This window comes from Branchiostoma lanceolatum, chromosome 2, assembly GCF_035083965.1.
Source record: "Branchiostoma lanceolatum isolate klBraLanc5 chromosome 2, klBraLanc5.hap2, whole genome shotgun sequence".
NCBI classification, from domain to species: Eukaryota; Metazoa; Chordata; class Leptocardii; order Amphioxiformes; family Branchiostomatidae; genus Branchiostoma; species Branchiostoma lanceolatum.
Genome location: NC_089723.1, coordinates 16625042 through 16643017, shown reverse-complemented (window position 1 = coordinate 16643017; position 17976 = coordinate 16625042). Strand labels below are relative to the sequence as shown.

At 40.7% G+C, this 17976-nt stretch overlaps 2 protein-coding genes across 4 annotated transcripts in view; one reads left to right on the top strand and one right to left on the bottom strand.

Annotated features, from left to right (window-relative positions):
- Positions 1 to 1513: 1513 nt before the first annotated feature.
- LOC136427633 (A-kinase anchor protein 7-like) lies at positions 1514 to 15283 on the bottom strand. Of its 2 annotated transcripts, none has more exons than XM_066416655.1 (7): positions 14693 to 15283; positions 13963 to 14192; positions 10046 to 10179; positions 8568 to 8734; positions 7140 to 7288; positions 4899 to 5013; positions 1514 to 2134 (listed from the first exon to the last, which is right to left on the bottom strand). In XM_066416655.1, exons 1-7 carry the CDS (start codon positions 15027 to 15029, stop codon positions 2007 to 2009), a joined length of 1260 nt encoding a protein of 419 aa, XP_066272752.1. In that variant the 5' UTR covers positions 15030 to 15283; the 3' UTR covers positions 1514 to 2006. The 2 variants fall into 2 exon arrangements, with proteins under 2 accessions (XP_066272752.1, XP_066272751.1); XM_066416654.1 differs by lacking the exon at positions 1514 to 2134 and adding an exon at positions 2439 to 4137.
- A 1634-nt stretch (positions 15284 to 16917) lies between these two features.
- The window catches only part of LOC136427629 (protein 4.1-like), a 62803-nt gene continuing 61744 nt past the window's right edge, over positions 16918 to 17976 (top strand). Inside the window, exon 1 of one of the 2 annotated variants that reach the window (XM_066416615.1) lies at positions 16918 to 17045. The gene's annotated coding sequence lies outside the window, so the exon portion shown is untranslated. The remainder of the gene's footprint in view (positions 17046 to 17976) is intronic. The other variant, XM_066416616.1, reaches the window with a different exon arrangement.

The following is a 17976-nucleotide window of genomic DNA, read 5'->3' as shown; positions in this document are numbered from 1 at the left end:
AATCCATTTTCATTATGGAATGGATCTATTACATTATTAAGGTAAATTTCAAATAGTAAAATGCTGGCTAGTCCTTCTCTAAATTTTGAATGGAGTTACATTCATACAGAACAAACCCTAACATATTGGGGCAGCAAAAAACAACAACTTCAAATCCATGCTGAATATATGAGCTTTAGGCAACCACATTAAAGCAATGAAAGGAAAAATAGACTATGTCTTGCCTTTTCCATACTGTTTGAGACTTCTTCTGCACAGTGTTTCCTGCAAGTTGGTGTTTGGTTCGTAGTCTGGGTCTGCAAAATGCTGCTTGTTGCAGCAGGGCCTTTTAAATGTTTTCTGAAGGAAACTCATAGTACCATAGATGAGAAGACAAGAGGAAAGTACTCCAGTTATTTCCGTGACTCAATATTAACATTGCTGGTAAAAAGGTCAGGATTCTTCACTTCTTCCCATATTGCTACCGTTTCGATCAATATGTCTTATCACTACCATTGAATATCAAGTAGTTGGATATTACTTCTTTTTATGAAATGCGTATCTTGCCCTTTTCTTCTTTCCAAATTTTTTGTACCGCAGGTATTTTACTGTTTGTGGATGGTTTTTGTGTGGATGGTGTTCAGCGCCAAGGACAGGTGTATTGGCCTGTATCTGGATGGTGTTCAGCACCAGGGACAGGTATGTTTGCCTCTAGGTAGATGGTGTTCAGCACCAGGGACAACTGTGTTTATGTGTGGATGGTGTTCAGCACCAAGGACAGGTGTGTTTTAGAATAGCACTAAGCAGAATTCACAATATGAATGGGAAATAGCAATTCTACATGGTTTAACATATGACCTACTTTTTAGATCAACACATTCTGACTTCAATCTTATTACATGTGTTCCAATAATGTCATCTAAATTGGACAAATTTACAAACCACTTGTTCACATCTGTTCCAATCACTTTCAGCAGGACGGAAGCAAGTTCAATATCAAAGCAATATTTCCTGGGCCCAGATGGTGTTGGAAGAATGACACACAAACGTGACCTTCTGAGAGTAGCACTTGTATTTAGACAAATATGAATAATATTAAAACAATTTAGAAAAACAGCCACTGTGGCAGTTTTTGAGATGATTGTTCAACATGTGACAAATTTCTATAATATGTAAAACTGTTTACTTTCAAATCCAACATTCAACAATTTCAGTAAAAATATTGTCATAAAATGTATGCTAGCCCATATTGTAACTGAAAAGTTGTCTCTTCATTCTAAAAGTGCAAAGTTTGTAGTTTGTATTGCATCAGTTCTTGTGCCAGTGAGATGAGTCAGCAGCTTTGCTGTCCTGTTTCATTCTATCCTGTCCTGTTTCATTCCTTCTATCCTGTCCTATTTTACTCCTATCCTGTCCTGTGACTCGTTCTATCCTGTCCTGTTTCTCCTTCTATCCTGTCCTGTTTCCATCCTTCTATCCTGTCCTGTTTCCATCCTTCTATCCTGTCCTGTTTCCATCGTTCCATCCTTCTATCCTGTCCTGTTTCCATCCTTCTATCCTGTCCTGTTTCCATCCTTCTATCCTGTCCTGTTTCTCCTTCTATCCTGTCCTGTTTCCATCCTTCTATCCTGTCCTGTTTCTCCTTCTATCCTGACCTTTTCCATCCTTCTATCCTGTCCTGTTTCCATCCTTCTATCCTGTCCTGTTTCTCCTTCTATCCTGTCCTGTTTCCATCCTTCTATCCTGTCCTGTTTCTCCTTCTATCCTGTCCTGTTTCTCCTTCTATCCTGTCCTGTTTCTCCTTCTATCCTGTCCTGTTTCTCCTTCTATCCTGTCCTGTTTCCATCCTTCTATCCTGTCCTGTTTCTCCTTCTATCCTGTCCTGTTTCTCCTTCTATCCTGTCCTGTTTCTCCTTCTATCCTGTCCTGTTTCCATCCTTCTATCCTGTCCTGTTTCCATCCTTCTATCCTGTCCTGTTTCCATCCTTCTATCCTGTCCTGTTTCCATCCTTCTATCCTGTCCTGTTTCAGTCCTTCTTGGTTCCCTGTGAGACGAGTCTCCTGACCACAGCAGCGATTCTGATCCTGTTGTCAGCAGTCAGGTACCTTCCCTGTGCTCTCAACTTCCGTTTCCATAATGCAGCAGAAGAAGGCCCTGCAGGACAACATAAAAACTAATGCCAATCCCCTTTGAAAAATCTTGCACATCTATATTTGTTTCTTGGTTAATCCTTCAGTACTCATGGCAAAGTTTGATTTGGCAAAAAAGGATAGAAGAAAGAGAAAAATAGCTTTTAAGCATTCATCACTAAAAACTATTTTTTCTCTTTCTTCTATCTTTCTTTGCCAAATCAAAATTTTCTAGTACTAATCAGTTCATCTTCACAACAGTTTTCATCATTTTTAACAAATATCTTTCAGCCAATGCATCCGTAAAAATACTCAAACTAAGCAGACGGTGACGTGGCAATTTGCTTTATTCAATATAGAAAACTAAGTATTGCAGTAATTTCAAATAATCTGCTTTAACCCATCAAGTCTTTGTTTCTTTTTTCATATCAAGTCTAAAACAATTCATAAGAGTTCCTACAATTGCTATGAAGGCATGGCAAGGTAAGGCACTTAGGTAGAGCAAAATAGATTAGATACTTGCTTCCATACTGTTATATCAATACTGTATACTATGTGATCCATACAGTTTTAAAGTCATGCAGTAGTATCAAAGTATTCTTCTCATTCTGAAAGAGAATCTATTGCTCTATCGGTATATTTCAGCTACAGGTATTACAGGACTGTGTCCACTTGGTATCAACCATTACAGCCCCCCTCCCCACCCCAATAACATAAAATACCACAAAGTAAAGCTATTCATCCTTATAACATTAGTCATTACCTTGTTGGCCTATACATGTACACATACCAGCTAGGGTCTACTGTTGCACCACACAAAGTTCGTCCCTTGTTCATAAGCAAATATTCGAGCTGCACATGGCAGACACCTGCAGGCTGCAGGTGTTGTGACATGCCTTCCCTGCTAACTGTAGGGGTGAGCTACCACAGTAACACTTTTGTACAATTGAGTTAGTTGGGGGGAGGGGTCAATTTTGTATAACATTCCCTTATTCAACCTTCTTTAAGTTCATGTCAAAAAATTTTTACACATTAAAGAAGCTGAGAAAATAGTAATACCTGGCAAACAATTGGAAATGGCAAGAATTAAAAAAATACTCATACATGTATTACCTTCCTTCACCTACAGTCCTATATATATATCCCTATAATTTCTTCATCACATCTCCGCTAAACAATAATTGGATATTTTACCTGCTAAAGAGGTGCTTAAGAGCTTGGGAAGGAATAATTTTGAGCATTTCTTACTGTTAAAACGGAGGTGCTCCATTGAAGTTTAAAAGGAAAAAGGTTTAGCAGAAATGAAAATCAGAGATAGAAAACTTTTCTGGCTATCTCTTGAATCTACAGTCATAAATCATTATCATGATACTTCTTGCACAAAGAGGATTTAGGATCACTTTTTGCCCTCAGTCTCTTGCACTTTGGACATGGCAGCCTCAATTATTTCTTTGACTAACTTTTCACTGAGGTCTTTGAGTTGACCTTCCGACGTCTTACAGCTACTTACATCTTCAACTACACCTACACAACTTTCACCAGTCTGTGTCTGAGCTATGTTTACCTCCTGATCTTTGACACTTTCTCCTGAAAGGTCACTCTGGCTTTTAGTCACAGTTGAAGCTCTACTGTTACCCACAACAGTCTCACTGGGGTCTACAATATTGTCAACATTCTTTTTGTTCTCTTTGTTACTTGTGTAATTTTCCACACTCTTGCAGCTTGCTTCCTGTATAGCTTCGTTAACCAAAGCCGTGCCTAGCGACTCACTCAGATCTAAAACCTTAGCTTTCATTATGTCTGTACTGAACACTTTTTCCTTATTGTTAATGATGTTTTCGTCAACTTCCAGTGCAGTCAATGCATCTTGAATGACAGATCGAGCGATGTGGTCGCTCAGAGTGTGCAGAGCTGCCTCTGGGTTGGATTTTGCCTGCTGTTCCAAGAGTTTGCACCCAAGTTGGAGGAGGGCTTCCCTGACTGCCCTGCTGGCAATGCTGTTTGCCACAATGTGCTCTAAGCCGAAGCCTACAGAGAGGAAACAGACGCCACACTGTCACAACAAGGAATAGCTGACACACAAAAATAGCAAAATCAGAAAAAAAATAAAACCAAATGAATAAAAATGATTAAAAACTGAAAAGGGCCAAAAGGAACAAACAGTGCAAGCAAAGGGAAAGGAAAAGGTAAACAAAGATGTGACATTGTAAATTATCAAAAGGGGTCAAAAGAGAGAGCAGAAACTGAGGCTAAAATGTTTGTGCAACATAATTTATTCAACCTTTAATATTAGATAAAGTCCAACCTTCAATGGATAAAGTCCAAAATTCCATCCAGACTTGGGAGCAAACTCTTGTATACAGGCACAAAGAAAGGTTCATCTGTACTCAAGCTAATTTATTTTCCCTATAAAATCACTGAATAGAAGTTACTACATTATATTTGTGAGTATTACAAGCATCAACAGTGACTTCTTACAGAGAAGATTGCTTTCACTCTAACGATTTTGACCATCAAAGAGTGTTAAGGCACTAACACATGCCAAACATTATGCAAACTGAAGAAGAAGGGAATCATTATTACTGGCATTAAAAGCTATGATTTTATGGCTTTAGTGTTAGGTCTTTTAAGCAAGGATTCTTTTTGCACAATTCTGTCTGTAAAAGCTTTAATTCATCACTTGGGTGTAGTGTAGGGTAATTCCTGCACCGTAGGTGAATGTTTTCTAACAATCTCCCACTTCCCCCCGATCATAATCGCAAGTAAAGCAGTAAGGCCTGACGACTGACCGAACATGACTTGTTCCTCCGTGTGGTAGTAGCCGTCAGCCTCTTTCCTCTTCAGCATGGAGCACAGCTGTAAGCCTTCCACAACCTGGTCACCAAACCTCTGCTCATTAAACTCCTGCAAAATAACAGACCACCGTTCATTAACTTTCACAGGGAAGACTTGAACAGGAGATCAAATTGGTTAATTAGATGTCACTGCTACCACCTCTGAACGATAACTCAGAAGGGAGGAACAGCCACTTCAGCCAATCTTTGGTGGATTTATACGCATTTATACGTCGTGTGGCGCAACGGCAGAGTGTTCGACTCAGAACCAAGAGGTCCCGAGTTCGAATCCTGTCATGTCACCGATCTTGTGCCCTTGGGAAAGGCACTTTACACGACTTTCCTCACTCCACCCAGGTGTAAATGGGTACCTGACTTTGGTTGGGGAAAGTCATATTGAGGTCACCTGGTGGCGCCGAATGGCAGCCGGCCAGACCCTTGTGACAATTCCACAAAATGCAAGTGTGGATAAGATATAACAAAATATTATATATGTTGTGTAGTGTGTGAAACCTGTAATACCCTGCATCAATTCAGCGCTAGAAAGGCTGCCATTGCGGGTAATTTCTGACCAATAAAAACCATCATTATTATTATTATAAATAAATTTCATCAACACCCTCCATCATTCTTGTGTGAAAGGGAGGGTGCAGATACTGTAAATGCATTTAAGTTCGCCTGGTTTTTATTTCGCGCAAAGACAAAAATGGGGCTTTGCTGTTGTTTTAAGTTTGCGGCAGCGCTATAGTCACATGCCGCTACAGTATTGGACAAAAATTTCGCGGTGGTTTTAAGTTTGCGGTGAAACGGTCGCCGGGAAAACGACTAACATGAAACCACCAGGAACATTTCTGCATTTACAGTAATTGGCAAATTAGAATGTATGTCTGCCTGGCGTTCCACTGTGTATTGTATTGTTGCAATTTCTAATAAAGAAAGAAAAAAATTAGAACGCCAGTTTCTACTCTATATTCACTACTACTCAGCCATGACACCCGTAAAGTTAACCTCCTCACTGCTGCCTAATTCTGTAACCAATAGAGAATGGGGTCCGAAAAGTCTACTTCAGTGTATTAAAGGTTAAAAGCAGCCCTGACACAGCTACTTGGAGAGCTAAAATCAAGTATTCTAAGTACTAATCTTAGTACTAAGATTCTAATGAACAACCTCAAACTTTGTCAAAGTGTTCAAATGGAAAGTCCATTCCCACAGATACGAATACTAATAATCCAAAGTCAACATGGTTCTTAGCAGCTTTACATCATGCTTGGACAAGGAACAATGCAATTGATATAATAAATCCTTCTCTATGTGGTAGATAGCTGCAGATCAATTGTAAATTTCATAAAGACCCAGCATTAAAAGAATGTGGGACAAAATGTGAATAAAGTCCAGTTCGAAATGAAGGTTTACAGACAAACAAAATGGAATAACTCCATGCCGTCCCCAGCCCCCCCCCCCCCACCCCTTTGGCTTTATACGGAAGTGTGCATTTACCAAGGATACCACTTAAATCTACCAACTCTATAATACTTGAATAAATTATTCTATTCAATCCATACACTTCATATTCACTAGATTACAATATGAAAATATCATACATTTTAGAACGTCCTACCAACATCTTTCTTCAGTGATTCAAAATAAGTGTTTACCTAAGACTTACAGAACATAGCCACCCCTATCATGCTTGGTCCCTGATTAAGTTCCACACTAAGCTGATAAAAGGCAGGGCCACAGATATGCCTGGGTAATGGTGACAGTTACTGTTACACTGAGTAGTTAACTATCCACAGACCTGAGTAAACACAGGACACAGCTATTAAAGGTTCAGATGATAGGACATGGTAGGGTGTGGAGGGGGTCGTATCAGGTAAAATACCTGTGTGGGGCCAAATGCTGATAAACAGAAATGAGTTATGGGAAAGATATGACCTAATTTCAGTCTAGTTATGAGAGAATGATCATATCCTGATAGCTTGTGAAACTGTTTTCAGTGTTCAAGGTTTCTTGTCTTCAATACATGTATATCATTACAACATTGAAATTATTGATCATTGGAATTTATCAAAAAATGTTGGATAGTAATATCTGCAAAACAAAACAAAATGAAACCAAAAGAAACTGAGATAGGCATCAATAAAACAACTATGACAACATTTGTAAGATTACAAAAATGTGTTATTGAGTACCTACCTCGTACAACTTAGGGTCGATCTTCTTGATGCCTTTGCTTCTCAGTTTTCCAAAGTTGCGGGACGTCTTCATGAGCGTGAGATGTGGCTCGAAGCCCTTATCATTCTTGGAACACACCTCCTTCTCCACAAAACAAGTCTGAACAGTTTCTACAAGGAACAAGATTCAGAATCAAGTTAAAAGGAGTAATTCTCACCAACTTCGGACCTGTAGACGACTTGCACTATATCCCAAGGCTCTGTGAAGTCACTGATGTGCAGCCCAAGACTGTAAGGCTTACACAAACATGTCTTCATGCAGCGGCAAGAGTAAATTTGGACAAGACAAACAAGCCGCTAAATCTGAGACATGGCAAGATAACATAACTGGTGGTCGACACATTCTTTAATGGTGACTGTTGTGTTATCTTCTCTGACATGGTCCAGACAGTAGTGCCTACACTATCAAAACAGTATGGCGGTTTATTTGGGGGTACTGTTTATCACTAAATGTAAATGATAAAGATTTCTCACAACATTTAGTGTTAAGAGAATGGGCAGTAGTACTAGACAATCAGTAATCTAGCATGTTGGTACTAAAGGCAAATCAATAGCATTTAAGGCTGTATCAGTAAGAAATGAAGAAGACTTTTGGAGAGCATACCTCAGCACCCACTCCTGATCACAAAGACACCAGCTAAGATAAACAACAACCCATTATCTTTAACCTTTAGCTCTGCTGCAGGTCACCTTTGTGACCTTTGGTCAGCCAATGAAACACCAGCACATAATTTTTGTTTGTTTGTTTGTTTGTGTCTTTATCTTAAACCTTTAGCAAACTAAAGTAGCTGTTTGGCTACCAATTCTCTATTGGTAATACAGGGTCAGGCAGCAGTGTGATTAGGATTAAGCTTGACATATTGGTGGGCAAAATAAGTGTTGCAATACTGCCCTTGCTAAAATTGAGTTTTGGTAAAATATTGTCAAAAAGTATAACTAGAAAACTACTGACTCTGCTACCTGCATTTTTCTCCAAAAATACAAAAAAATTCAATTTGTGCATTGTTTAAATTCTCTATCAACAAACATTGCATTACAAATGTGACATACATGTACAAGTAGCATTGAACCAAAATGCCCTTCACTTCACTAGTACTGTAAATGCATATAAGTTCGCAAGGTTTTTATTTCGCGGTAGGGAGAAAATGGAGTGTTCGCGGTGGTTTTAAGTTCGCATTTGAAACAATAGTAGCGCTACAGTCATAGGTGGGCAAAAGTTTTGCTGTGGTTTTAAGTTCGCGCTGAAAGTTCACCGCGAAAACCGCGAACATAAAACCATCACGAACATTTCTGCACTTACAGTACTTCACCACTCAAAAAACCAAACTGTGCTTGCATTGTTGAAACAATATTACTGGGCCACAGAAATGGATACTACAGTCAGAAGTACCTGCCAACTCTCGCAGGGAGGTCAAGTGGTCGTTGTCCTGGATCTTGGCGAATACCACGTCATTTCGGAAGGTTCCCAGACCATGGAACGTTAGCAGCAGCCTGTTCTCTGGACGTAGAAACTTTGGGTTCAGTCTGGCTTTAGCTAACCTCAGGGCCTCCTTTGCTCTGTGTCAGGGCAAGACAGGAGAATACTTCAGTCTAAACCTTACTAAGATTCACCAACAATCAAAAGCTAATTTGCTTAGCAATACTTGAACAATCATGCATTTTGCTAGGTCCCGTTTACTTCATCAATCAACTTTAACTTAAAACCCTACATGTAGTCTAAAAGAACTAGCATTTGAAATAAAACTGTTATTGCATGCACATGTAGGACAAACTGTACTATCTTCAGCTGAATGTTATAAACCGGTGTATTGATCCGGATGGCTTCAGGTTTGAGTTGGTGAGTCTATTGTCTTTGAGTACGTACTGAGAGGCAGCTGGGGTACCAGTCGAGCCAGGTCTTTGTTTATGTATAATGAGGGTGCAACGGCATTTCATTCAAACACATACTACTTCAAAATACACATCAAAATTTTTTAACTTCATTTCTTGTCAGAATACATGTATCAAAGTTAGGCCTAAATCGAAGTGCAAAGAATCAGAATAAAGGGTTTTAAGACAACTGTTTGTTGTGCAGCGGTTGAATATGCCTAGAGGGATATACAGTAATATTACAGATATTCCCGCCCTACTGATCATGAGCACCTCCAGGCATGGAAAAGGTTATGTCACCTCACTCATATCTAATCGGGTGAAACATCTATTGACCTTTAACCCACCAGGTGATGTAATAATACAATATCAGAAATCAAATACACATCAGACATGCAGGAGCTAAAAATGAAGATCATACAGACGATAGCTGTTAGATTTCTTGAGATACACTATTTTGGAAATCCTGGATAAAGGATAATGACTATTACAGCTATTGGACTCATATAGTACCAAAAAATAGTGTTTCTATATCTAGGGCAGCCTGTATGTGGATTGCTTTCGAGACTTGCAATTAAATGGATCATGCTCCTACAATGTATCCTGTATTCATTAAAGTTGAATACCAAGTAATGGCTTGTATTTCAAAGTCATTGCCTATTAACATTTAGCCCTACTTCTCTTCTAACTGATGATTCGTTTTCAACTCTAAACATCACTCCTATTTCTCTATGATGATATAAGCTACTTACAGCATAACTATGTGGTATGCAGATGAGACACCTTTATCGTCACCTGTCTCCCTGCCTAGGTGTGTGATGTGTACAGGTGTGAGAACACCTTTACCTGTCCACCTGCCTAGGTGTGTGATGTATACAGGTGAGACAACACCTTTACCTGTCCACCTGCCAAGGTGTGTTAAGTTCACAGGTGAGACAACACCTTTACCTGTCCACCTGCCTAGGTGTGTGATGTGTACAGGTGAGAGAACACCTTTACCTGTCCAGCTGCTCCTCCGTCAGGTGAGTGACCAGGAGAGTGATGTGCATGTTGATGAGAGGAATCATGGCAGGCAGCAGGTTCTTCTCCTGGTCCAGCACAGCCTGCTGTACAGCCTTCAGGCCTCTGTGGATCTAGAAACAGTAGAAATAATGATTACTGTGAGCTCACTGCTACGTCTTAAAGGCATCCAGAGCATTTTATGAGGCTTGAAAACTGAAAATGTTCTAGTTGCTGTAATCTTTATGATATAGACAATTAATGCCACTCCAAAAAGCAATTACTCAAACAACTGGATATGATTTTGGAAACGGTCAGACGTTTCAAGTAGCATCCAATACTTTTCGTCAGTGACTGTGAGCAAGATCAGTTGAACAGCAGGTTTATAACCACGAACTATGAATTGATATGCAAATAAGGAGAAGACAAATTTTTAGATAGTCCAATAGAAAGCGAATTAGACAAGTCAAGACAAGGTTGAAGTAAAAGGGGACAATAGCTCCTATTGTTTTGATATAGGAGCTAAAGCTGGTTTGCCCCCAAGGCTATGTCCCAAGTGCCAGACAGTTCCACCCTTAGCCCTCCTTTCCTGTTGAGGGTTGGGTTGTATATCCTCTCATATATTGCCTCCCTTACTCCACGTTCGAACCAGCGGGGTTCGCGGTCAAGGATATCAGTGGATTCGAGATTGAACGAGTGCCCCTGGTTGTGTTTTAGGTGGTGGAAAATGGCCGAGGAGTAGCGGTTAGCGCAATGTTCTTTGTACCTTTCATTAAGTGATCGGCTGGTCTCTCCGATATAAGTGTTGTTGCAGTTGGGTTCTTCACATTTGAGTCTGTAGATGACATCTGCCTTGCTGCCTTTGCGGGGTCGGTCTTTAGGATGTACCAGTCTTTGTCTGAGAGTTGATTGAGGTTTGAAGTTGGTGGCAATGTTGAAGTTTTGGAAGATCCGTCGGAGTTTTTCGGACACTCCTTGTACATAAGGAATAGTGATGTTGGCCTTGTTTCTGTTGGTCAACGGTGTACACTTAGCCGTTTTCTTGGACTGGTCAGACGGTTTGAGGGCTTTGTTGAAAGTCCATCTTTGGTAGCCACATTTGCCCAGGGCACCTCGGAGGTGTCTATGTTCGTCTGTTTTGGCCGTGTCTGAGGTGATGATGTTGTCTGCCCGATGAAAGAGAGTTTTTATAACTGCCAGTTTGTGTTCCAAAGGGTGGTGAGAATCAAAGGCCAGATACTGATCGGTATGGGTCGGCTTCCTGTATACTTCGAACTGGAGGCGACCATCCTTCTCTATGATGGTTTTGGTGTCTAGGAAAGGGAGCATACTATCTTGACTCGACTCCTGTGTGAACTTGATGTTGTCATCTATCTGGTTGATGTGTTCAAAGAAATCATCAGCTACTCTCTTCTTTAGTCTGCACCAAGTGTCATCTAACGTTGGGTAACCTAAATTCGGGATTTTTCCGATAATGGTTGACTGAAATCAATCTAGCAGAACAATAAACCATCCTTTTTTTCTATAATTCTGTCAGTATCATGTACTATCTTTGCACTAATCATATATGTGGTAGATTTTGTCTCTAGTCGTGCTGACACCATAATATTTCAACTTGAAACTACCGTCCGCCGCACGCACAATGACAGTGTTGTCGGACAGGGGGGCACATTAATTCGGGAGAGAAGATTCGTCTTGAATATCTTACCGCTAATCACATTTTATACAGCAGCTATTCGTTCCATCCTTGGCTTGAGGAGAGTGCTATGGATATAGACGTGTCCAAGTAAAAAAAGTACACGAAAAAACGGCCGTACCGCACACATCAGGCCAGTTCGGGAACAACCCGTGTGTTGAGTCGGTAGAACTTCACTCAAAGTCGGCCCATCGTCATCATCGGGCAACGTGTAACGTTACATTATTCATGGTAAGTTAGCTGGATGCCGTAGCAATGGTAATACTACTATGTCCATGTGTTCCTTGTTGTGTTAGGAGCAAACTTTGAGGAAAATATCTTCCTCAGTACACTATCACACGCAGCATTTAGACAAAAAAGTGTTCCTCACAAACCTTTGTCGTCTGCTTGACAACAGGATTCTGGTTAACAATATGGCGGCGGGAAAATACACGTGCCGTAGGTTGTAGCAACAGAGAGGAGTTTTGATGATTGATCACACTTAGAGTCCAGTTGTAGGTTAGCAAAAGAGATTCTAATTAGTTGTCTTGTAAATAATTGTGTTTAGCAGGCAGGAGATGTGACATTTGTCTTATAAACCAGCGAACAACCATGCAGTGTGAGTCTCCCACGAAGCCCCCAGACTCTGTCAATAAGGGACGGAGAGGTTTTGACGTCGCCAACTTCTAATGCATGGTTATCGAAGCATTTCAGACAGTGTTCTGAATGCGTTAGTCTGTCAAGTTTGCATTTCTAGCGGTATTACTGATGTTGCATCTAGCACATATCCCTAAATACCCCGTTTTCGAAAAATCCCGACTTTAAGTACCCCACGAATTTAGGTTACCCAACGTTACATAACGGAACCAGTTGGCCGGGGGAGTGTCCTTGAAAGTACTGAGGGCTTTGTTCTCAAATTTCTCCATGTACAGGTTTACCACGATGGGCGAAATCTCGAATCTCGAATCCACTGATATCCTTGACCGCGAACCCCGCTGGTTGGAACGTGGAGTTAGGGAGGCAATATATGAGAGGATATACAACCCAACCCTCAACAGGAAAGGAGGGCTAAGGGTGGAACTGTCTGGCACTTGGGACATAGCCTTGGGGGCAAACCAGCTTTAGCTCCTATATTAAAACAATAGGAGCTATTGTCCCCTTTTACTTCAACCTTGTCTTGACTTGTCTAATTCGCTTTCTATTGGACTATCTAAAAATTTGTCTTCTCCTTATTTGCATATCAATTCATAGTTCGTGGTTATAAACCTGCTGTTCAACTGATCTTGCTCACAGTCACTGACGAAAAGTAGTGGATGCTACTTGAAACGTCTGACCGTTTCCAAAATCATATCCAGTTGTTTGAGTAATTGCTTTTTGGCGTATCTTATTACCTGGATGTCTAATCTTCATCGACGAATTAATGCCACTGTTTACCACATTTGCATTCGGATTTCTTATCAAAAGTGTGCAAAAACGGCACAAAAATATCTATATGGCGATCTTTTAGTTTCGCGCGCCTACTGTAAATACTGTAGATACCATAGCCCTGCCCACCTCCGTCAAACCATAGAAATGCAAAATTAAAACATAAAAATGCAAATATTCGAGGGACATGCAGTCACTCTCTCATTGGTCGAACCGCTAATTGTGATGGACAGTGACGATCAGTCTATCAGGGCTTGGGTTTTCTATCAGTTCTCGCCACAAAACGACATCGTATCTTTGCTCCTTTAATGTCGATGTGTAATGGTATAGCGTTATTGAAACTTACTATGTGTAGGAATAACTAGATAATTGAGTTTTTTAAATTCAAGTTTCAAGCCTCATAAAATGCTCTGGATGCCTTTAAAGGAAAGAGGACGGTGTAGGTTTCAGTGCACTTGTTAAAGCAATTTCCAATAGTGTTTAGAGTTATGATCATTGAAGCATTCAAAATTTGCTGCTAGCGTTGAAGAAAGTGCCACAGGATGAGACAAAACTAAAGTGAGCATGTTGCTTAAAATTAATACGGTATGCTGTTTGAACATATACAAAGACGATACCACAATAGACCAATCTTGACTGTCAATCACATTTAGCGGTTTAAATAATGATAGCATGGCAATTATCAAGTGGCTGCATGTCAATCAAATATTTGCATCTTTATGCTTAATTTTGCATTTCTGAATTTTTACGGAGGTGGGCAGGACTATGGGATCAGTCTATTGGCAGAAAGTGTAGGAAATGTGACAAGTCCTCTTACCTCCTCATCAGACACTCTGATGGCCACAAAGTAGTTGGGCCTGGGCCTGGCCTCCTTCTTCTTCTTCTTCTTGACCTTTCCCTCCTCTTCCCCCTCCTCCACATCCTCCTCAGCTTCACCTGTCTTCCCCCGTTTCCTCTTCCTCTCCCACCACTTGGCTTTCTTCTTTTTCTTCTTTTGTTTGCTGGGCTGTTGCCTCTCCTCTTCCCAAGCAGCTCTCTGCTTTTCTTCTATAAAACACATCAAGAAGAAGTTTTTTTTAGACATTGATAATTGATATGACTATGGGATAAATGGCCACTCTTTGACAAGCCTGGATGAGCTCTGGTCTACTGAGCTTATAAAGGTTTACTACTACTACTACTACTAGTAAAAGTAAATAAAGGTTTACTACTACTTCTACTACTACTGATGATGATTATGGGACTACTACTACTACTTCTACTACTACTACTACTACTACTGATAGTAAATAAAGGTTTACTACTACTACTACTACTACTACTGATGATGATTATGGGACAAATCCATCTCAGTTAACTCTTGAAAAATCTTGAGTTAAATGCAGATATGAAAAACTATTAAAACAACATCTTTCATCCCCTATTGGTACCAACAATTATTTTACGAACATTGACAGCAACATGAACAAGACAAATGTGGCACTCCATCAAGTACATCAAGTCTTGGCTCTCCATGCTGAAACAAAGAACTCTAAAGCGATGCCTACCATCAAAGAGGTCTGTCAAGTCGTACGTGCCATCATCTTCATCATCTTCAGAGGCTGTCCTGGCAGTCTTTTCCGTGTCCTCCACATCTATGGCATCAGTAGTCTGAACATCTGACTCTGTAGGAGGATCAGCTTCCATTTCAACATCCAGCACTTCTTGTCTGTCTTGTTCCTTCACTGCTGTACGAAGGGCCGCTTCAGTGCCAGTAACATTAGTCACCTGTGTAGTTCTCTGTTGCAGTCTTTTTGATTTTTGCCCTTTGGACGGAATAGTGCTGGGAGACTGTCTCTCTTGGCCTTCTTCCTTCACATGTGAATCTTTGGTGGCAGTTGTCATCTGAATTCCTGCAGATTTTCTTCCTTTTGTTGATTTTTGAACATCCTTTCTATCTGTACCACTAGAATGCTTCGTCCCTTCCCCAGATTTCCTGGCCTTCCCATCAGTAGCATCTTCTCTGACAGTTTTCCGTTTCCTCCTTCCCTGTGAAGCAGTAGTTCTGGGGTTTGTACTATTGTCAGTCACGGTTACATCTTTCACCTGAGAGGAGTGGACAGTTTCAACATTACCACTTCCTGTCCCATCTGGGTCTCTTACCCAGTGCTTTGTGCATTTTGTGCAGCTGTTGCCAAAAGTTGAGGATGCAACTGAGCCGTTTTGCCTTGTGATGCAGTGATGGAAGCTTTCTTCACATGAGGAAATGCTGACACTTTTCCTACCTTGGGTACCTTTATTGCCCCAGGCGGTGCCTTGGTGACAGGATTGACAGTTGAAAGTTTCACATCTGAGGATGTTACTAAAACAGATGTACCCTGTCCTGAAACAGGTGCACACTTCTGAGCACTGCCGCTAGCAGTTTCGGTTTGATCTACAGATTCTGAAGTACTAAGTTTGTCTTTCCTATCAAGCTTCCCTGACACTTTGGGTGACTTGTGTAACTTTCTTGCTGTAAAGGAGGAAGGAAGATGGGTGGAAGGTTTTGCTGCTGGAGGCTTTACGAATGCTGCGGCAGTCTCAACTGAACTTGAAGTTTGTTCGTCCCTAATTGTATGACTTTTTGAAAGTTTCATCACTACAGGAACTTGAGAAGTTTCCGATGACTTTAGGTTTTGAAGTACGCTGGACTTTGAACTGGCCTCGCTGTTACTTTGAGCCTTTTCTTGACTTGAGGTACGTGTTGGTACTGGCTTTGCTCCATTGCCCGAGTCGGCCATCCTGAAGATATCAACTTGCAGAGCTCTAAAAATAGTTTGATAAGGACACATACAAGAGAGAACCACAAGACCTCTACTGCAGGTCATGGGTGAATGCTGCAGCCATGAAATGCTTGAGTTCAAGGTTGCAACTTGGACGATCACTTAAGATGCAATTCTAAGATGCCAAGGCCCTGGAGAGTTCAATGTAGTTTTCCATCTTCGAGCTGTTTGTTTGGTTGCTGCTTCCTGACTCGACAAAAAACTGTGACATCCAAGCAGCCGCTGTAAATTCCTGTATTGGAAAGAAAAACAAAGTTTATTGTGCTTAATAACAAGGGTCTGCATGCTTTTTTCATTGTCCAGAACACGAGATATCAAAACCAAACGTTCTGCTGCAGTACCGTACAAAGCTGCTAGGAATCTCGCCCATTGTCCAACATGACCTTCGTTTTCCCAACACCTCACTATCAAATATTATGAAGATCCATCCAAAACTTCTCAAGCTATTTAAATAATTTATCATGCTGTCCACACCCAACTACAAACACACTGGCAAGCATAAATGGCAAATGTAAGTTACAGTATGTTTGACATTATGAAACGCTCCTATGTTATCAAAGAGGCTGTCTGTAGTATGCTGACAGTGCTGAACATCTAGAAGTGTTGTGTCTTATAATACAAAATTATGTTGGGTCACTAAATTTAGTGTGACCCTCCCCTCCCAAAGTCCAGGCTTCTGGGTCAAATCTTAGGTTATTAAACGTAACATATATCAACGCATACCTTGCAACAGAAACGTCACGAACCGGTAAAATGGATACTGAAACTGAGGGCAAAGATCCAACTTCAGAAATATCCCTAGACAGTCAGTACAATCTGTCTAAGATGCTGTTTTGTTGTGAGTCTTTTTTTTGTACCCCCACTCCGCCATGATCCCACGAGTTCTGAATTGTTTTGATGATTCGGTATGGGCACTTCACAATAAAATCGCAGGGTGTCGCCACTGCTCCATGTGATTTTTTTAATTTTTTTTGCAAGCTCGACCCCTGACCTCTACAGGTACTAGACAATCTGGGTGGTGCGGATCTTGGCTGAGGACGCTTGGAGAAATCCCTTCCTCGGTGTTCGTACCCCCGATTCCTTGTCTGCAGCTTCTGTGGTAAGTAGCCGATTGATTACGATACAGAAAGGATAGCTGATCATTCTGGATAGCCGTTTGCCGTCCTGCTAATGTGCTATTACCGTTAACGTCATCTTTAGGCGGAAGTTGGGTGTGTCCAAATTACACCTTTAGTAACGTTAACGTTACCTGCACCATAGATTTGTAGCCAGTAAGTAGTGAAGAGCTATCTTCAATATCTAAGCCTCTGAACTGTGGTTTATGGTACCACACTCTAAGCATTAAGGTTGTACAGTTATGGTCTTAGTTATACATGATTTAACCGTTATACCTGAAGGTAATCATTTATCTATTGACCTACTCACCTTAAATATTGTTTGTCAGTTTGTTTGCTTACAGCACAAAACAGCAACACAGTAGGTACATCGCTATGAGAGAGGATGAAACAATATACACAGAAAAATATACTTGCTGTGTACTGTAATTGGTTGGTCGTCATCAAAATCACAGTACAGTTGATTCAGGTCCAGGTCCAATCCAGAAGATCACCTGGACCGAATTAGTGAGTTGTGCTAAATCATATTTTCGAGAGCATCTGAGACATGAATGATGATCAGTACAGGTCTCTGTAAGCATGGTAAGTGCTGCAAATCAATTATGTTTAAGTTGTATGTTGGACAGAAATAACATTAGTAAGCTTTAGACAGCTTTCAGTCTTTTTCCACAAGTTACCACTAGTGCATTCTGATGTTGAAAAGATTGAAGTTCAAATTGATTTCACAAAGACCACAAAGACCATACAATGCCTCATGCTTACCCATGACTCCAGTAGTATGACTGCCAGACAATTTTCACTGGTGAGGTCATGGCCCCACTGGGCTTACTCCAAGATTGAATTGCAGTTTTCCAGACCTACCAGAATAGGAAGTCATTTAAGTAAAACCAATTAAGGAGGTTTCATACAGAAGAA